Source organism: Hemicordylus capensis, chromosome 5 (assembly GCF_027244095.1).
Source record: "Hemicordylus capensis ecotype Gifberg chromosome 5, rHemCap1.1.pri, whole genome shotgun sequence".
In the NCBI taxonomy this organism is placed as follows: Eukaryota; Metazoa; Chordata; class Lepidosauria; order Squamata; family Cordylidae; genus Hemicordylus; species Hemicordylus capensis.
In genome coordinates this window covers 85285790-85307952 of record NC_069661.1, presented here as the reverse complement: position 1 = coordinate 85307952, position 22163 = coordinate 85285790, and the positions used below count along the sequence as shown (strand labels likewise).

The window sequence follows — 22163 nt, the reverse complement described above, 5'->3', positions numbered from 1 at the left end:
AAGAAGGTTCTGATTCTGGGCCAAGGGCACAGCTGTGTAAACGGGATCTGTTCCTACCATTGCTCCTACAATGTTCCTATACAGAATCTGTTTCTACAATGCACTACATCTTATCTAGAGTTATGTGTGCAAACTACAACCAGGTAGGCAAATGATGTAGATAAGTCAAATTAGATTTCCCAGCATAGAAAAGTGAAGCTCTTAGATACAGAGAGTAGGCAGAACCAATATTCCAGCTGAATGACCAATGGAACTGAATCCCATGGGTGGGGTGGGGGTGGCAGCAGCAAGGGAATGTTGAAAATTGTGTCCTTCAACATTGTTATCAACAGAAGGATTACTGCTGCAGTAAATGGAGTACATTAAGTTTATTTTTTCATATGAAAAGGGAAAGCTTAAAGATTTTTTCAGTACTAAAATACACTACAATAAAAGCACACAGCTAGCGGATTTGGGTCCCGCATTGATCCATTTAATATGAAGACTCTTGATTAAGGTGCCAGGAAAAGATGTCAAAGCTGCGGGAATTAAGGAACTCCATTTTCTATTTAATATACAAATGAAGGCACAACCATAAACAGCAAGTGGGAGTGATAGCACATTATTTTTCATACTGGTAGACGACAGCTTGGAAAGCTTCCCTGTACAAAGATAATCATCAGAGGTGTTATAATGCAAGGAACAAACCCTCCCAAGCTCTGTAGATAAAGTTGCCATCTGGCATAATACACCCATAATATTCAATATATTTACAGGTTTATAAAAGGTTGCCATGGTAACAGTCTAGTCAGACATAGCTAGAAACATCAAAATTGTATTTTCCTTTCCTCAGTTCCTTTCTTCTGAATACTTTAAGAGAGTTATAATATTCTCCAGAGGCAAGGGGCTCTGGGACTACTATGAGCATTTCGGACCACTCTTAGCTTAATGCCTATTAATAATCTAGCAGATGATGCATTTAGATAGCATCTACTCTTCTGATCCCTTTGCTGGGAAAATCTTTGCTCTGCTCACTAATGGAGCTGACCTGCTCACTCTGTCTATCATTTTCACCGAAACAAGGACTCATATTCTTCATTAAAAATACACTCTATGTATTTTTATATATTTTGCACAACCCTATATATTTTCCTCCTCACTTAGGAGGAGTAAATTGGATATGCATGGCAAACTGTTTGCCTAGCAATATTATGAACACTTCAGTTTGTCTTACTGACATGTATCCCTCATCATATTCAGCAGACATTGCCATAAGTCAGAAGCTATAATTCCAAGATGATGTGTACAATGCAACTTGCTAAATAGGTAGATTATGAACAGATGGATATGCCTGTTAAGTGTACATAATTTTTTTTTAAAGAAAAAAACTTTGTTTACCTGTGATATAATCTTTCACATCATGTATTCTGCTGGCTGGGTTGTTATTTCTAAACATATACAGATTAAAAGGTGCTGGATCTTTCCCTATTTTTTTCCAAACTTCAATGTCAGGTGTCGTCCAACGGCCTGCCAGTATGTCATAATCTCTTTGGCCAAAATGAACTAGTTTGGTCAGAGGATCATAAAGGCCTCCATGGAATCCTATCACTAACTGGAAGTCAAGATTCGAATCAAAATAGATCTCGCCATAAGCTGTGTACTGGATCTGCTTCAGCATTAGGCCATTGCTGCTAAAAACGGCCAGTGGTGTACCAGTGTTGTCTGATGCAATGTAGAATTCATCTCCACTGCTGATCTCCATGGCAAAAAGGTGTCCTTGCAAATCATAGTAGAGAGAGGTGATTTCAGAACTTGAATGGTTGTAAACATGAGTTATCCTTGTTGGATATGTAAGGTCTGCATAAAAAAACTGGAGGTGCTGACCCAGACTAGTTTTACTGGAAACGCGTCTTCCAAGTCCATCGTAACGGTATATCACTGTCCACCCACTTCCTTTGCTATAAACTCTGGTAAGGAGACCCTTTGAGCTGTATTCAAAGATCTCTGTACCTCTCTGCCTCAAGAATCCATCATCATCTAACCGGTACTGAACATCACCTAGCCGAGTGATTCTGTCTCTCAGATCATACCGAAGTGGTGTCAAACGTGCACTGTTGCTTGGATTGAGCAAATGGAGATTGCCATTCAAGTCATAATTATATCGCCACATTATTTTCTCATTCAGATAAACTGTCTGTAGCTGACCATCAACATCATATTCATAAGCATACTTGGTTGTGTTGGCAAATGGCCCTATTTTAATTTCTCTTTTAGTTACTCGTCCCATATTATCATACTGAATTGTAATCCAGTACATAAGTGATCTGAATATTTCATACTGGATTTCCTTTATGCGTCCATGGGCATCAAAGTGCTTTGTGTACGTCATTACCGCTGTTGAAATTATCTGGTTAATATCATAATATATAACCCCAAATTTTCCAAATTGCTCAACTTTTCCAGATATGTCATCAAACTGGTAAAGATCAATGGGCAATGGGGTTTCATTGATAACACCTTGCATGCTAGTCACTCGGAAGCTATTGTCATAGCTGTAGTCAAATCGGGCATTTACCATTCCATCCTCACTAAAGCGGAAAATCTGCCTGTCAATCAATGGGCCAATTTGCCTGTATCTAATGGTGCAGATAAAACCATCACTCTGGAGGTTTACTGTTTTCAGAACTCCTGCTGTCTCATCATAAGTAAAACTGACTCTTGTACTATCATACAGAATTTCTGAGAGTCTTGTCTGCCTTCTGTATTTGAATAGGACCCTCCGACTTGTGCCCAGGAAAGCAGTTTGTAGCAGCTGCCCTTCCTCATTGTAGTCCATGATGACAGAGGCATTGCTTTCAGGGGGATTGTAAATGTTCCGATAATAGCCAATGGAACGGATAGTCTGCATGGTATGGCGAGCGACACTGGGCATTGTGATGGCAGATAGTCGGTCCAGTAAGTCATATTCAAAGATGTACTGCCGTTGGCTGTGCAGCAAGAGGACCATAGACTGAAAAGAGAAAATATAGTTTGATCAAGTGCCAAAACCACTGTATGATAACAGCACTCTATCTGAGTAAATCATAATCTTTTAAATTGAGTTAGTCTTGACCTTACATATTGGTAATTATTCTCTGCCTAATTCATTTGGATACTTAATTGTAAGAGGTTCTTGTAATTAGTAGCTCCAGATTCCTAATGTGCTACTTGTTGTGACTGAGTCATGCTTTTATCAAGCACTCACAGCCAAACAGCAGATTGTCAATGGATTTGGATAAGTCATGTTTAATACCGGCAAAAGTGAAGCTGTCTCAAAGCCAATAATTCAAGAAGGGAACAACATATGGAGGAGACAATTTCACTCCTGTAATTAGAGATAATTTAGTGGGAAGTTTACTAGCCTGAAGATCCCTGAACCTCCTCTTCTACATCTATTTGTCAGCTGGGCAAAGCAATTGGTTTGTTATTTACAGCAAACTTTGCAGAGTTAATCAGCCACCAAATGACTTCTTTTGTAAAGCATCAGCATTGTGCATCGCTGGCATTGTTATTTTACACAATTCACATGATGATGTGTGAAACTGTCAGCATCGGTTATCATAGGTCACTAGCTGTTATCACCTAAGGGAAATCTCCCCTTAAAGGAAGTCAAGCTAAAAGATGATAAAAAGCAATGAAATGTGTTGTTTCATCACTTGGTGACTGATGCCATAGGGCTGAACATGTGAACTTCCCTCAGTGTTAGGACTTGTAATGCATTTAGAATACCATTTAATGCTCTGCTCTGTACTGTGCTATGCTAGCCAAACATGGGCTTGAGTGCAGAAGTCTTAGTGCTGGCGCCAAGAGGTGCTTCATCCTCTTGTTTTGGCAGAGGAAACTGGACTCTGTGCCAGGCAGCAGAAGTTACGGGTAAGCTACATTAATGCTGGGGGAAAGCCCCTAAATAACGCACAGCCACAGTGTAGGAAGGGGGGCAAGTGATGTTTTATAGCAAGTGTGGCACATCTTGAACCCACTGCTCATCATGTTACTCACAGGATGTCACAATAAATACAGAAAGGATAAAGCAGTGCACCCATCCTGAGAAAAGGTCAATGTGCTCATTGATATCCTGGGAGGTATTCCCTTAAATGCTCCTTAAGAACTGCATTGGCTTCCAATAGGTTTCCGGCCCAAATACAAAGTGCTGGTAATTACCTGCAAAGCCCTAAACGGCTTAGGTTACCTGGGAGAGTGCCTTCTTCTGCATGATCCTCACCGCACATTAAGGTCATCAAGAGAGGTTGGTCTCCATATGTCGCCAGCTTGTCTGGCGGTGACTCGGGAGCTAGCCTTCTCTGAAGTCACTCCTGGGCTGTGGAATGTGCTCCCTATCTAAGGGAGGGCATTCCACAGGAATATTAGAATATTCCTATTAGAATATTCCTAATATTCTAATATTCAGGATATTTGTGGCTTAACATCTGTCTCAGCCTTTAAAAGAGCCCTTAAGATGCTTTTTTTGGTCTGACTTTTAGTAATCTTTGAATATTTTAAATTGTTTTAAATCATTGTTGTTTTAATAGTCATTTTATTGTGTTTTTAGTGTATTTATTCTTGTGAACCGCCTAGAGCTTTGGAGTCAGGAGGTATATAAATTAGATAAATAAATAAATAAATAAATAATTCCCATTGAATTCACTATAATCTTTAACTTTCTCTGGGCTGCTCCCATTAGAAACAACTCAGTAAATGCAAGTGAATGAAGCTTGTATTCCCAGGTTGGACCTTCAATGATCCAGGTGCACCTTCTGCAGCTGTAGATTTTTGTAATTCCATAGTCCAAAAATGCAAACCACATTCAATACTGCTCTGGATATATTCGTCTCTGATCATTTTATGCAGCAATAATTCACGAATTTAATGGCATATGGACACGCCCATTCTCAAGAAATTTACCTTTTCAAGATATGTATAACTCCATGTTTTGCCATCTGCGAATACTCTAGAAACTATTCTTCCCTGTCCATCATAATCAACTTTCTCACTAGTTGTCCCTCTCTGGATACTGCCAATTTGCCCTGTAGATGAATAGGTAACATTGACAGCCATCAGCTTGCTGCTCGGCAGCCAGAGTGTTGGATGTCCTGATGTGTCGTAAGCAATCCTCAACAGAAATTTACGATGGTCATCATAGATCTTTTCTGTCTTTGTAGTCCGATCAAAGTCAACTGAAAGGAGGTTCCTACCATTAACCTTTTATAAAACAAACAAATGACAAAATTAATCAAATTTGTACACAGCCTGCCTACTACTTCCTCATAGAATCAGGAATTGTTTAAACACCATTTACAATGATGGATTTCCTTTGTCAGTAAATTAATTTAGCAACTTCTTGATATAAGTGCCAGGCATTAGATTAACTACCATTTAAAAAGGTTTCATTACATAAAGATGTCTTGGCATTTACTCAAAACCTTTTCAATTAATTCCCATGGAATTTAGTTAAATGTTAATATAATACAAAAATATATACATTGATAAGTTTTATAATCAGTAAGATTTATGGAGGATATTAGGCAGATATAGCAGAATTATCAGTGTAGAGCCAATACGGAAAAAGAAAGAAAGACAAAGAAACTGCTGAAACACAAACAATTACATTTCAGATTAATCATTAGGACCACATAGCATCACCGTAGACAGCAAAAGTAGCTTATTTTACATTAAACCATTCTAGTATAACACACAAGTGCTGGTTTTATAAGGTATTTGATATATTACATAACATTGAACATAACATACATTACCACCTTCTGAATGAAAGATCTAGTGAAATGTTTCTGGTGCCTGTGAGTTGTCTGAACTGTACTGCTTGAAATAAGAAACAGATTAACTTCCTTCTTCAAGATAACTAACTGATGTAACACAGACATAAACCCACCATTAGAACAAGGCTATTTGTTGTACTTGAGACTGACTGAGCCTCTCCTAAACTGATATTATCTTGCCACCTTTACCTAAAACTTATGGTCAAGATCCAAAGAACTGGCCCTTTGACTAAGTGAAGCTTAGCAGTCACCTAAGGCAACACTTCTTTAGGCGTGTGGAGCAGATACCACCCCCTGTCTTAAACAGCCAGCCCATGGTGGGTGGGGCAAGGGGGCAATGAGGAAGGCGATTATACCATTTAAAAGCTGGAAGACCACTGTTGCTGCCCTGCACTAGTGCCCAGTTCTCCATGGAACCCATGCACAGTAGCCATTGTGCACTGGCCAGGTGAGTGGCGGGGGCAGGATGCATGGAAGACATGGACTCTGCATGCAGCTGGGTAGCCATGTGGGCCAGCAGTGATCTTACAGATTTGAAAAGGTATCCTCTCCACCACCCTGCCCCAGTCAGTGCAAGCCACCCCCATTCAGCTAACATTATATTCTGTACATTACATAATATAATTTTAATTGACTGTTGGGGGGCAAAGTCATACTTCACCAAGGGTGCCAAAAACCCTAGGGCCGGCCTTGGCTCAGCTAGTTCTGTGGGCTCAGTGGAGTTAGGGACAAAGGTTATCAAATAGCAGTTCCCTTAAAATAAAAATGTACAGTTTGATCCTGAACACACTTACCTCAAAAGTATATTACATTCACTCAAAAGTGTTAACTTTCAAATAAATATGTTTAGATCAGGGGACTAAGTCAATTTTTTAGACTCATTGCAGAATTAGTATAAATTTGTCATACCCTGCAATGGCATTATAGACTCAACATCATGTCACTCAATATGTAGTTGCATAATATTATTTTTTTCAGGGAGATTATTGAAAAGGCGGTAAGAATAAGACCCAAACTTATGATTGATGTAAACCGCCCTGAACCATTTTTGGAAGGGTGGTCTGTAAATCAAATGAATGAATGATGTTTCTGAGTAAAGCCTTTTAAAAAAAATAACAAGGCGGTCTTATCAAGTGATACTTTGCTCTTGACCTGTCCTTGCTGATGATATTACTAGATATTAGGGGTGTCCACAAATCAAATTCTGAGATCCAATTCAAGGTTGAATAAAATTGATTCATCGAGAAGAGCCAGCTTGGCCGACTATTTCGACAAATCACCCCTGATTCGACCCAAATCAATTTGGGTGATTCAAGCACCATTTTGAGGCCCATTTTGCTGGAAAAAATGGGCCTCATTATGGCATGTTCCCCACAGAAACCTGGTCTACCAATTGGGGTCAATGGGTAGACCAGCCCTCTGGTTCAGACTTAGGGTGTTTTTGCCCGCCTTGGTAGACCTGGTAGACCAGTCCTCTGAGGTGGGCAGATGCACTAAGCCCAGAGTGGAGACCTGGTCTACCCACTGACCCCAATTGGCAAGCCAGCTCTTCCCAGAAAAAAGTGCCATTTAAGGCCCATTTTTCTAGCAGAATAGGCCTCAAAATAGTGTCTGAATCACCCAAATCAATTCAGATTGAATTGGGGGGTAATTTGCTTTTACCCCAAATCTTCTACCCTCAGATTTTGAGGGTGACTTAATTTGAGGTGGAATCTGCAAATTGTCTGCAATTTGTCCCGAATCAATTCAACCTCAAACCAAATTGCACGCTAGATATAGTATCAGCCTTTGCTACAGCTGACTGTCTGGAATTGAATAAAATCTGCAATCAGTCTCTGTGTGGTTCAGGGTGATTGTGCCTAATATGTAATATGTAAGTAGTCACCTTAAGTGGTGCAGCAGGGAAATGCTTGACTAAAAAGCAGAAGGTTGCTGGTTCGAATCCCTGCTGGTATGTTTCCCTGATTATGGGAAACACTTGTATCGGGCAGCAGCGATATAGGAAGATGCTGAAAGGCATCATCTCATACTGCACGGGAGGAGGCAATGGTAAACCCCTCCTGTATTCTACCAAAGAAAACCACAGGGCTCTGTGGGCACCAGGAATCGAAATCGACTTGACGGCACACTTTACCTAATATGTAAGCAAGGCTATCAGGAGATATTATAGGGATACATGGCTTCAGGTTATCATGCAGTCAAATACATTGTGTTCGTAAATCAGTCCTTTTTGGGTCACTTTCTGACATTTATGTGAAATCCCCGGGATAAAAACCAAGAGTTTGTTTTCAAATTTAAGTGGGGGGGATATTGTTTTCATGCAAATTCCTTCCTGTAGGAGAACTAAAACCCCCCAAACTACTGTAAATCCAAGACTGTTATTTAACAATTTTAATGAACTATTCCCCACCCCGCCCAGCCAAATATATAGATGTGAAAATTTGGACTGTGGAAGTTGAAATGCAGTTTCAGTATAGAGCTAGAATTCTTCCATTTACTCTCCTTCCATGGATGTAGCTGGTGCAAACATACATTTAGCTTCTCTCTGAATATATATCTGCCTGTCTTCTACATTTTCCATCACTTTTCTGTATTCATGCTTGACATGTTTGTACAGTTCATGTTGGCTTTTTACAAGATCACTTTCAGTTAATCCTGCATTAGTACCACTGGTCTGTTCCCAGAGTCTCTAAAACATTAAATTACTATTCCACACTTTAAACATGAATTGAAAGAATGGAAATATTCCTGCTTTAATTGCACTGACTATGTGAACCAAAGAATTGTTACAGTAGAGTTTATTTGTGTCAGGTGAACTCATTAAGGCCAATTAGGCACTATAAAAGGAACAGGCATTCATAGTAATAGGTCTTTGTACTGAAAGGGCAGAAAATCAATCCTGAAGATTATTTTTTTACTCTGTTCTATATGTCTATTTATGTTTATTTATTCATATTTTTCCTCTGTTATGTAAGTTTACTTTTTAAATTTTACATTATTTGTTTAGATATTTTACTTCCTATTTGAGCTCTTCTTTCTCCTTGTCCATAAATCCTGCAAAAACAGAGAAACATTTGGAGCTCTCAGAAGGCAGGAAGACATTCCTCATTTGAGAAATGGAGGAGTAGTGTTTCTGTTTTATCAATTCTGGAATTTATCGGAAGACATTACTGTCTTTAAGCCAAGTGATTTACATTATTTGATAGCCAGAAGTCTTTGGCAGAGATAATCCATAAATAAAATATTGTAATATATTCAAATGGGCCATGTAGAGCAACGCAAAATCATCCAAGGGTCTAAATGTTTTAGCTATTCATGCTCTCTGTACAAGTTAGAAAATGGTGGGTTTCCATTCCATTGTTCTAGTGCCAATAGGTGATTTCACTTCCAAATTTGACTCTTCACAGTCCTCTAATAATCCTTCAGTGTGAGCACAGGTCTGCTTACTTAAGGATGCAATGCCTCAAAGAGGAGTGAAGAAGAATGAAATAGGGCCTTGTATTATAAGGAATACTAGCCCCGATTAGAACAGTCATTTTTGCCATCCTACTGCTTTTAGAAAGGTTTTGTAAACTTGCAGAGTAAACTTACATCTTTGAAATGTATGCTTCTCCTTGCTGTGAACAGTATTCTCAGGCTATGGTTTACCTTGATGAGTTACTATAGCCTTGTTGACCCACCCACTGCAAAATTATGTGCTAGAATGTTAGTAAAAGTATGTATTATAAGTACAGTTTAGAAGGAAACCAATGATGTCCTTTTTAACAAAAACAGGCATAAAATGATTCTTTAAAAAAAAGAAAGAACATGTTAGGATTGATTTTGATGGCAAAAATTAATGAATCACATTGATAATGGCTGGCATTCCATGAAGTGGAGCATCAGCATACAAATTGAAAGGCAGCCCTGATGGTGTAGTGTGATGGGGCAGCTGCAGAACTATTTAAACTATTTTCGGACATTTGTGCAGTGCTACTTCCACTGGAAACAATGGAAGTAGCACTGTGCAACTGCCAGAAGTGGTTTCAAGCTGTTCCACAGCTACCCTGGCTCGCTACACTGCTGGGGTCATCTTTCAGGTTGTTCAGCAGCCTCCCTCTGCCCTCCCCCCTCCCGCTCCCTAAAGCTGATGTTCTGTTGCATGGAATGTTGGCTAATATCCATATCATATTACAACAATGAAGAGACTGGTAAGTGGGCAAGTAGTACTTTCCCGTTTACTGTATTAAAACAGTAGCCAATAAAGCTAATCTAGGACAACCAGTCCCATGGACAAGATTGTGAAATATATATATCCACATGCAAGCTTGGAATGTGAACACCAGAGTGGGAATTTCCCCCTCAATATACATCTCATCTCTAAATGTGTGCTCAAATTATAACCACCAGAGACCACTCTACTTTATTTATTTATTTGAGTTGTATACTGCCCTTCCAAGATGGTTCAGGGCGGTTGAGCCATACTTCCCTTTTAATGAAAGCGTTCTCAGGAATTAGCAAAAGGAAAAGATGCTGGGATTACTTGCACATTTCAGGCATCGTGAGCTTGTGACAGATCCCCTAGTCTTCTTAAACTAAACATGCATTAAAGGTACTACTCACTCTGAGCTTTCGGCCAAACACATTGACTTTTCCTTGGGCTTGTTCTTTTCGGAACCTCCACTCTACTAAATTCTGTCCGTTTTCTCCAGGGAGTGTCATGTTTCTTTTTGCTACAGTTGGATTGGCTGTGCCAGCTAAGACATGTGGCTCCGTTTGGTAGTGTGTGTCTAGGCCACTAGCATAGATAATTCTGAGGGACCCATCATAACCAATCTGATAGCTATTTCGTAACTGATCTGAAATGGAATAAAAATACAGTATACCTTCAAAGTGATGATTTCTCATATATGAAATACAAAGAGAGTCATGATGGAAATCTAGCCAATGCTTGTGGGTTAAACAACATAAACTGCTGCAAAATTTAATTGCTCTGTTATTTGTTACTCCCATTTAAGAAAAAAATAGGTTTGTTTGTGGCCTTTTGACTTACAATTGCCTTGATCCATAGTCCCACATATGCTGCAATAAGCACAATAAATCTCTTCCATCTGTAAGTGATACCCCCTTCACTTCAGCAGAAGGATTCCTGCTGGCACTGATGCCCCATGTCAAGCTTTCAATCAAGGGAAGTTTTGATGGATCACTTGGAACTGGCTTCAGATTTCAATGAAAGTATGTGGGTCGGCTATACAGTAAGGTTAATTACATAACCTATGTCTGAAACCTGGTCACACTTACTTGGGCATAAACCCATGTAGTTTGCTTCTGAGTATACATGCATAGGATTGCTCTGAAAATACAGCTAACTCCTCTTTTTAAATGTTATAATTACTAAAGAGTCATCCTTAAAAGACTGATAAACCATAATAAATGGGCAACATTCAAAGTAAGTTGAATAAGTTGAATAATTAGTAAAAGTAAGTTATCGAAGTCCTATTTAAATTAATTGGACTTAAGTTAGTAACTCAATGATTTCAATGCTAACTAGTCTAGATTTTGCCCTCTAGAAACATCTTTGGGTGATCAAGTGTGTACTTCTCAGCATGTTCAGTTGAGTATAATGTGATAAAAGTAAATGTAGGAAACAAAGTGGACAACATCCAGACTAAGCTAGTCATGATTAAGACCTACTGAAATTAATGGAACTTAGGTTAATCATGACAAACATGTCTTATTGATTCCAATGGTGCTTAGTCTCATGGCCCACTGATTGTAACTGGCATTGATTAATATTCTCCCTTTTAGAAAGGTGTTTTGCTAGGTTCCATTGATTACCTTGGACCATAGTATAGAAAGAATCGATTGATGATAGATTTGAAGTGATGCTGACATCCTCTTCTCTGCTAGATGATTCAATGTCAACTGTTATGGCCCTTTCCATCTCCCCATGGAGGTTGGTGACCACTCCCGTTGGGAATGTGACATTAGTTAGCCGACCCTCGCTGTCATAACTAAACAAAAAAGAAGAAAATAAACCGATAAGCAAGAACAAATTGTTTTCCCTCACAAATTAAAACTAACAGAACATATCAGATGGAAATATTGTTAAGGAATCCTGGTTTGTGTGCCTGAGTTATGCACAATGAAGACTTCAAACAAGCTTTGAAGTATCGAAAGCCTGTTTAACATATAGGAGCCTCAGTGGAAGAGAAAACAGATGGATCTCCAGTTCTGCATATTATTCTTTGAAGTGTGACCAAATCCTGCTGCACATCTAATTTGATGTTTCAAAGGGAACATGTTTGGTGGGGATAAATTGCTTCACATTCTGAACTCGCTTCTCATAATCAGGCTAGATTTAGTTCACTCTTATGCGAACGTTATCTCAGGGGCTCTTGAGATGTTTAGCATGGGCCTTATCTTCTTGTGAAGAGAGCGGACCTCCTCCACTTATGTTCCTGACTCCATTATGCTCTCTGTATTACAAGGATAAGCTGTACTGGGAAGTACTGATTCTCTCTGCTATCCTGACACATAAGTTAGGGACAGAAAATCAAATGGAGCAAAGTAAAAGTGTTCACATAAAGAAAATACAATGTTGCAGCACTACACAGTGCTTTGTTTATTAATGCAGAAATCTGCTCCATATAGTTTAACAGCTATACTTAGCTATAACTGTTATACTATGACTACTGGATTTAGTTGGTAGATTTTAACTGCCCTTTAAACTGGAAATTAATTGGACCAAATCTGAGGTAGGGATGTGCACGAACTGCGGTTCGAAGCATGGTTCGAGCAATTTTAGAGAAATTTGAAAGGGAACTTTTAGAAAAAGGAGAACAGGTCCTTACCTGCTTTCCGCCGCCCCATTCAGCTTCCTGCTGGGGCAGGGCACATCCTAATAACCCCTAGCGCATCGTCAGCACACACATGGCATCTGTGCATGCCTCTTTCATTAGCCTAGCAGTTCATGCAGCTCAAGCATAGCCTGTAAACATATCTCAGTCCAGATGCTTTCAATGCTCAAATTCTTACATGTTTTATTCCATTCTGTGTGCACATTGAGATAGTCAAACATCTTACTTAAGGCTACTTAAACATGTGCCTGCAGGCCCATCCTTTGAGAGCCCTGGTGAGGTGTCAGGCCCAGGGCAAAACAGACAGTGTAGATCCTCTTCCAGCTTCCAATGTGGAGCCCCTTCCAATAAGGCCTAGCAAGTGTGTGGCGCCCTGTTGCCAACAGAAGTACTTTGGGGTCACACAAAGAGACACCCCTCTCCATGATCTAGCAGAAGTACAAGCTATAGGCTAATAGCCTTTAGTAACGTTGCAGCCCAAGCAGTCCCTTCTGTTTGTCAAGATCAGGTCATTAGCAGAAGCAGAGTCTGGCAACACGCCTCTAGGTAGAATGCTAAAAGATAATGATGATGATGATGATGATGATGATGATGATGATGAAGAATTCGATTTCTATACCACCCTTCCAAATATGGCTCAGGGTGGTTTACACAGAGAAATGATACATAAATAAGATGGATCCCTGTCCCCAAAGGGCTCACAATCTAAAAAGAAACACAAGATAGACACCAGCAACAGTCACTAGAGGTTCTGTGCTGGGGGTGAATAGGGCCAGTTACTCTCCCCCTGTTAAATAAAGAGAATCACCACGTTAAAGGTGCCTCTTTGCCAAGTTAGCAGCGGAAAGATTGTAACTGCTAACTGGGCAAAGAGGCACCTTTTACCATGGTGGTTCTCTTTATTTAGCAGGGGGAGAGTAACTGGCCCTATCCACCCCCAGCACAGTACTTCCAGTGACTGTTGCTGGTGTGTGTCCTATGTTTCTTTTTAGAATGTGAGCCCTTTGGGGACAGGGAGCCATCTTATTTGTTTTATTTCTCTTTGTAAACCGCCCTGAGCCATTTTTGGAAGGGCAGTATAGAAATTGATTAATAATAAATAATAATAATAATAATAAAAGGGTGTTCTGGGCCACTCCCTTTTGGAGTAAAGCCAGTTAATAGACCCTCAAAAGGAAACTACGTCAGGTGGGAATACTCCCAATCCAGTGATAAGACATAATTGTTCAACCGAGATGAGCAACATGTGGCCATCTCCCCCTCATTAGAGTAAAAAAATTGACTGACATAGATAAGTGGACGAGCTCCCCTGTTAACAAAAAGATTTGCATCTTTGCACTGGGGTTGCCAAAGTTTTGAGTATGTGAGGAAACAGAAATCCATTTCACCAAACATGTATAGCTTGAACTTGTCTTTATCTCCCTTGAGTCACACACCTGCACTGATTAAGTCCACTTTAGAAATGGACACCTTTGTCTTGCGAATGTAGCACCCTACATTCCAGGGAAGGATAACCCCTTTAGTGACTCAAATACACTACCAGGGCATGATTTTGGGTATATCTACCCTGATAAAACCAAATGGCTGGAGAATCTGTTACCCAATGGACTCTCACAATGTGAGCTGTGGCTGCTGCTCCTTTCCTCTTTCTTGCCCTGCCACGCACCCTACTCCTGAGGAATGCCGGATCAAACTTCACACACTGAACTTGCATTAGAAGGATTAGGAAAGACACTTCCAACCCAGATAAATGTCTTTCTCTGGGCTCCCTTGCCTTTTTTGCCTGTCTCTCTCCCTGCTCTTCCTCTCCAGGCACTTCCCTTAAAGACTTCTAACTAAGCTTTGATTTACTTCCAATGAAACACTTAACAACTCAGTAAAATTAATAACCATGCTCCTCCTCCTTTCTGAAACTTCCCAATTTTGCCTTAATAAAGCTTTGAAACTCACAATTACACCTCCTTCTTTGAAACCTTCCAACACACCTTACTTGCTTAAAATTGATGCTGTGACAGGACTGCACTCCAATTTGAGTTAGTTTCCCCATGCAAGCCTAAAAGTATTGCTGGAGCATCTAGCCAGTGATTCCATGCAGTTCTGGTAACAGCCCCTCCAAGAGTGGGGTCCTGAGTGGTCACCCTGCTTGGCCTGCCCTAAGAACAGCCCGGTCTGCCTGAATGCATTAATCACATAAAGCATGCAACACAGTTGAAGGACACACAGTTGAAGGACACAGTTGAAGGACAACAGAAGAGGTACAAGGAACTTCATATCTAGTTTTTATAGTGGAAGTCTACTTACTATTTAAAAAGTAATACTTGCCTCAAAGTGAACCAGCAAAAAAGTATTGTGCATACATTGTATCTGTTGCGTTGTGTGCACTGGGGGTTTTCTACAGATGACAAATTTTGCTGATATGCAGTATGGGGGAGGGGGTGCCTCTTAATTGAAAGTCTATAGCAAATCTTATCATTAATGATTATTTATGTTGTATTTTGGAAAACAAAAAACTATACCTATATCTATCATTACATATAAAATCAATAGCAGGACACTATGCTATTATTATTTTGTGATTTCAAGGGAATTCAGTAAAGTATCCATCTTGGCTTTTTAAGGTCTTGTTAAGTTATACCAGAAGAGTTAGTATTAACCATCCTCACTGAAAGCTGACCCTTTTAATGCTTTGGTTGTGTGTTTGAATTCTTAACTCTTATAATTCTGACGCAAACATGAGTCTTTTCCACGATAAATCATTTCCACAAACTTCATTGCTTAAGACTAATATAAAGTCTTTACATAGTAATTACTCACATATTCCATTTCATTAAAAGACTTTAAATTCCAACTTTTAACTTTGTAGCACAGAAGTTCTAGAACATATTACTGCGGCATTTTATTGAGTGTATAGTCATTTTTAGCCTATTTTCCTTAAGGAAAGTAAGCTTATGAGATCACCCGGCATTCTATCTGTATGTGTGTCTGTGTGTGTCCCTTGGCCCCTATCAACTTTGCAATGTCTGTACCACTATGAAGCAAACTGGGTACAGCTGTAGAGGCACATAGGGATACTTCAATGGCCTAGTTTGTGATTATGTCATCGACTCCAATTCAAGATGGCGGGTGCATACACGTTTGAGGTGCAAGTGGACTGTCTAACTGATTTGGACTGTAATTGATTTGACTGTCTAACTGATTTGACTTCTGGACCAACTGATTTGAACTAAATTTGGTACAGTTGTAGTGAGTGATACATAGGGACACCTCAACGACATAGTTTCTGTTGATGTCATCCCCCCATTCAAGATGGCAGAAGCATGAACGTTTGAGGCATAACTGGACTAACTTATGAACCACCTAACCAATTTGAACCAAATTTGCTACAGCTGTAGGGACACATAGGGATGGCTCAAGGGTGTAGTTTGTAATGATGTCATCTACCCTGATTCAAGATGGCTGACATGTAAACATTTGACGTGCAAGTGGGCTAACTTGTGGACTGCCTAACCGATTTGGACCACATTTGGTGGAGTTGTAGTGTGTGACACAAAGGGGCACTGCAACGGTGTAATTGTGATGATGTCATCCATCCCAGTTCAAGATTGTGGACACATGAATGTTTGAGACACAAGAGGGTTAACTTGTGAACTGCCTCACCAATTTGAACCAAATTTGGTACAGCTATAGGGGTACATAGGGACAACTCAACAGTGTAATTTGTGATCATGTCATCCACCACAATTCAAGATGACAGACGTGAATGTTTGAGGCGCAAGTGGAAACTGATTTGGACCACATTTGGTAGTTGTAGACACACAGGGACATCGCAAAGGCATAGCATGTGATGATGTCATCCACCCTAATTCAAGAGAGCAGATGTCTGAACACTTGAGATGCAAGTGGACTAATTTGTGAACTGCTTAACCAATCTGGACCAAATTTAGTCCAGTTGTAGGGATAGTGAAAGGAAAATGGACAGATTAGTTCTAAAATAACTATGTGTTATACCTTTGTTGCAGCTATTTTTCCACAATAGCTTGAGCCTGAATGTAGCAACTGACAACAGAAAGGAAGAAATGGAACAGCAGATTTCTTGTTACAATCAATTGTAATTGCTGCCTACAATACCTTTGTATAAGGGCAACCTGTCAGTGGTAATGATGGTATCAGTTTTTGAGACATTTGACCTTCTGTTCTTTTAACTACTGGACTTCTCTCTCTTGATGCCAATCCTCTTTGTGTTTAATTACACTTCCACCCAGATTGTTCTCTGTCCTAGTCTATACAAGATATACCCTACACTCTTCCATATTGTTTTGTAATAATTAAAAGAAAAACCTGGAACCATAGAAGAAATATGTTTTATAATTAATTTGTCAGCTGTGATATAGATCTGATTTTTGTTTCAAAAATTATTCCATGGTTTTTGTGGGTTACTCCCAAAGTTAAAAGGCATTTTCTATTAAACAAAAGGCAGGCTTCTCACTGTAGAAATCAAAGCCCTTGAGGGTGTACCCCATACACTTCCTGGGTGCAATTGCTGAGCAGTGGCCAAGTGTGGGAGAGGAGGGCCTTGGCACCTTCTGGCTACAATTGCCAAAGGATGACTGGATATGAGTAAAAGGGCGTCTGTATACAAAGATATTTTGGTTCATACCAACACTCCAATTTTTAGAGAAGTAGCACAGGAGGGGGGAAACTAGAGTTCACTTTCACTCAGTACTATTTGTGCACTTGCTCCATTGTGAAATGGCCATAATGTTTCAATTAAAGTATTTCATTACTCTTGTTACAGCCAATAAACTAAAATTTGCATACACACACATAAGCATATTTAATGAAAAAAAAGGAGAACATTGGTAAAATATTTCCCTAGGGTGAGCTAGTCTATAAACAAGTTTTAATTATTCTTTACTTAAAAGAAAAATGTGGACTGAATTTCCACTTCTTTCTGTCTCTGAATTATGAGTTATCAATGCAGTCAGTAAGCCTGGGACCACCAGTATCCTAAACAGTTATGACTCAAGATTACTGTGATTGACTAATCAGATCCGTTCTTTTCTAGTAGAAGCATTAACCTTTGAACTCCCTACTAACCTTGCTAACTGGCCCAAAAGCAACTTTTAAAAGTGGTAGTTCTCTTATATTTAGTGAGGGGGAGAAGCAATCATCCTTATGCTCCGCAGCATAGCATCCTTTCCAATAGCTGTTTCTAGTGTCTTCTGTGTTTTTGTTTGTTGAGCCCTTTTAGTACAGGGAATCATCTTTTCATTTATTTTACTGTATAAATTATCAGAATTTTGTTGTTGTTGAGAAGCAGTATATAAATTATCTAAACAATAATAATAACCAACACTCATCTGATTGCTACATTCCTAACTGAATAGGATGCAAACAGAAATATACAGTCTCAGGAAACAGGCTCTCTCTCTCTCTCTCTCTCTCTCTCTCTCTGCTCCTGGGAGAAAGTGTCCTATCCCAGTCTTGCATGAAAAAAGAAGACATAATATACAGCATGTTTCCTATACGGAATAAATAATGTCATTAGATCATCATGTGTAAAGTATGATACTGGACTGATCTGAAGTCTGGTTTAAAGTACAAGATGGAAATTTGGTACAATTTTCATCTTAGCCATGAACTCACTAAGTGAAGCAAGGCAAGTCACTAGCTCACATATTGTGCAGCATTCTGCAGGTTCTTTGTGTACCGTGGATGCTGTTGTGTCTTCCAAACACAAATGCTGAAACTGCACAAAGGAGTTGTGTGATTACATGGCCATAATGTCCAATGGCCGTATGACTGTGCAGTTCCCTTGTGTGATCTACAAGTGCACTCTAGAGCAACTTGCATTTGGAAGAGGCAGCAGTGTCCATCATGCGCAAAATGCCCATGGTACGCTACATGGTATGTGAGCCACCATTTCCTCAGCCATAGCACTAACCCCACCATTAATAATGTCATTAATAATACTGACAGACAAACCTAAAAATGTGCTTTGAAACCTGTTTACTGGAGTGTTTTACGCCTGATCAGTTTTGAGCATAATGAAGAAACTCTTTTTGCAAGAAGCCACGGTCATTTCATGTCACCTGCCCACATTTTCTAAAAGGAGAGAATTTATTCTACAGCAGACTTGAAATAATTCTTGCAACCCTTAAAGAGTTACATTATTGTACTCATCATCAAAATAAAGTAATTAAATGATGGGTATTGTATTATTATTCAGCACACACAAGTGTTTATTTGGTTGCAATTTCATGTGCTGTTGAGCTGAAGGGCGGGGGTGGGGGGAGTCAGGATTTCTGGTTTGCTTTTGAACTACAGTTTGTTCTTCTCTTTGGGCTTGAGTTGGTCATTTTTGTCTTGCTTTCCGAAAGGATATTTAAGAGAGCCTATATTGGGAAATGGCTTGACTACCAAGCCAGAGGTTGCCAGCTTGAATCCCCACTGGTATGTTTCCAAGACTATGGGAAACTCCTATATTGGGCAGCTGCGATATAGGAAGATGATGAAAGGCATCATCTCTTACTGCACGGGAGGAGGAAATGGTAAACCTGTCCTGTATTCTACTAAAGACAACCACAGGGCTCTGTGGTTGCCAGGAGTTGACACCGACTCAACAGCACACTTTACTTTATATTGGCCTGTATAAGACAGCCTAAGACACCCAGGCCAAGGGACTCCTATAAGACCAGCACTGGCTTGAAGGGGCTTGGAGCAGTCTTTCCTCCCTTCCTAGGCTATTGAAAAACCTAAAGGAAGGCAAGGAAGGAGAAGCCTAGGGCAGGGAGACTTCGTCTCCATCTCCTCAAAAAACACCCTATGGCCCAAGATCCCTACACACACACACACACACACACACACACACACACACACACACACACACATTGTAAACTGCCTTGTGTGCCTTGCTTGAAGTAGAAAGGTGGCATATAAATGCAATAAAGACATTTTGATAGCAGGAACTGTGGCACTGGGATGACAGAAGCTCTACCCATGCATAGGTGAGAAGTTAACTTGCAGCTGAAACACCCTTTGAAATTTTCATCACAGTCGCTCTCCCTGCTCAAGAGACAAACCATTCTGTTACAAAGCAGTATGTCTTTGTTGCTGTCAAAGCTGCTAAAACAAAAGCCTCAAAGAAAGCTCAATTTGTGCGTGCACAATCCTTGCTTGCTGCACACACATACATCTTTTGTTTCTTGCAAGCAGTACAGGCATAGTTATGATATATGGAAAGTGGCTAAAAGGATGCCATTCAAAGTGAAAAAGGAATTCCTACTCTAAATAAATTGTTCTCCCTTCTCTTCAACTCAACTGGTTCCTGCGTGTTTTATGAAATTCTGCATAAACTTGCACAAATGTCTGGATTGCTCTGGGCTCCTTGGAGGAAGAGCGGGATATGAAATATAAATAAATAAATAAATAAATAAATAAATAAATAAATAAAATTGCAACTGAGTTACCCTTCATTTATCCAAGATAGGAAGTTACTATTTCCCTATTTTATTTGATACTCATAGCCATGTCTTTTCTGTTTTCATGATTTAAGAAAACTTCTATGACATACTTTACAGAATAAGTAGCACAGCCTTTGAAAAATAAAGAAAAAGACAATAGACAAATTCTCATGCAGGAAGTTCTACCAGTGCTGTGATATCTGTTATCTGGATTAAATGGTTTATACATAACCAGGGAGAAAGATATATTTTCTTTTCAAAGTGCTTGTGTTATGCCTAGGGTAGTTTTAAAGGGTTTCTTTTTAGCATGTTTTTTTCTTGTACTCTTAACAAAAGCCACCTTGAATGTCATTTGTATTGAAAAGGAATGCATAAATCCTGAGGGGGGGGGGAATTATAGTGTAGTTTCAACATGGCAGCATTCATTAGAAAAATAATGTTACTTGTACCATAACCTTTAATACTCTTTTTTATCACAATTATAAGACTAACTGCAATGTTATGGTACTTTTAGAATGTCAAAGTTATGCAAAATTGTAACATGTATACATAAAATAACTAATAAAATTTTTAATTCTTTGGGAGACTAAATAAAAAAGGGTTAATTTTTTGTTTTATTCTTGTGTGTACTGAATTGATAAAAAGTATGGTTCCATTAGAGCTGTGTGATGAATTCAGCATTAATTACTTAGCACACCTGTATATTTCACTTCTTTCAGACTAAGATGAAGATAAGGTTACTACAGCAATGGAAATTATAAAAGAGAAGAAATAGCAGCACAACAGGCAGCAAGACCAAACATCATTTCACTGTGGGATTTTCAAGTTTGTTCTTATGAATACAGCTGCCAAAACATAATTAAGAAAGGTCAAATCTTCCTTGAATGATTCATGCAAGCCATACCAAAGATTTCAGTGAGATTACTTGTGTGAATAAAGCAAGACAAATATTGGCCAACAAATGGGGGGGAGAAGGGGGAGTTGTTAACGGCTTAACGTTGCCGTCAGAGCCATGTGAAGTTATTTAGTAAAAGAGAGGGCAGTGTTCTTCCTCTGAATCTCATATAACAGTGAAGAAACTGAAAGTGCTGGAACTGGAGAAGTAATTAAGAATATTTCATGGCAACATGTCAAGTATCTGACCTGGCAGCCAAGTTGTAAAATAAAACCTTTTACTTGAGATTTTAATTTCTAAAAAGATTTAGCATTCTGCAACAGGATAAAACCTTTGCAAAGGGAATGGAAAGAATGCTAATCTGGTAAGGTAAAGTGATAACACTTCAACAACAATTTGCTAATCTCCTTAATGTTCATCTCAGTCTTGTAGGCCAGAGATTACCAAAACAGAAAGATCGAAAATATAAATACAAGTACAATAATCACATTAAAGTATTGAGGAAGGGCAGAATTGAAAGTCTGTGATATAACTGGGGAAGGAGAAGGAAGGGCATGCCAGGGAAGTGGAAAAGCTAAGTAGCTGGATATTTGCATATTAGGATGTGTGGTCCGAATATTCATCAGAACGCATGCCAATTGGGGATTGCTGAAATGGATGTAAGAGAAGGAAGAGATCAAAAGAGATGAACCCTTCCTAAACTGGAAGAGGGGAATACTGTGCTTCCTAAAAAGGCTATTTATCTCCCACTCTTATTCCTGAACCAAACTTCTTTCCATCAAGAATACCAAAAACCTCCAACTCTGGAACCTGAGAGTATCCAATTGCCTGGCTCTGTCTGGTATGGCAGAGGCTCAATTTATATATGCAGCAGAAAGAGGTAGCACTACATCTTTACTGTACCATTTCAGACTACAAGTAAACGTTCGTATGCTTCAATGCAGCTCCAAGGCCTATTTCTCTTACTACACACTCCCATGCCAGGTTAGACTGTCATATCTGTGTGGCCTCAGATACAAGCAAATGAATCTGAGTGATGGTTGAGTTCATAAATAGATTAGAATTTTTAAAAAAAAGTTCTGTGCAAGCTTATGTATGTAATCATGTCATCAGACAACAGCCTCTTTCTCCCTACAGCTTTAGCCTTGATCATATGATCAATGCCACATCTCTT

The 22163-nt window shown here is 39.4% G+C and overlaps 1 protein-coding gene and 1 long non-coding RNA gene across 33 annotated transcripts in view; one reads left to right on the top strand and one right to left on the bottom strand.

Annotated features, from left to right (window-relative positions):
* TENM3 (teneurin transmembrane protein 3) overlaps positions 1 to 22163 on the bottom strand; it is a 2371016-nt gene that overhangs the window by 19039 nt on the left and 2329814 nt on the right. For all 32 annotated transcript variants that reach the window (XM_053252610.1, XM_053252608.1, XM_053252605.1 and 29 more), the window contains 4 exons: positions 11610 to 11785; positions 10395 to 10630; positions 4921 to 5217; positions 1378 to 2989 (listed from right to left, as the gene is read on the bottom strand). In XM_053252610.1, coding sequence (XP_053108585.1) covers positions 1378 to 2989; positions 4921 to 5217; positions 10395 to 10630; positions 11610 to 11785 — 2321 coding nt within the window. The remainder of the gene's footprint in view (positions 1 to 1377; positions 2990 to 4920; positions 5218 to 10394; positions 10631 to 11609; positions 11786 to 22163) is intronic.
* Positions 1 to 22163, top strand: part of LOC128326206 (uncharacterized) — a 67089-nt gene that overhangs the window by 41326 nt on the left and 3600 nt on the right. The window lies entirely within an intron of this gene.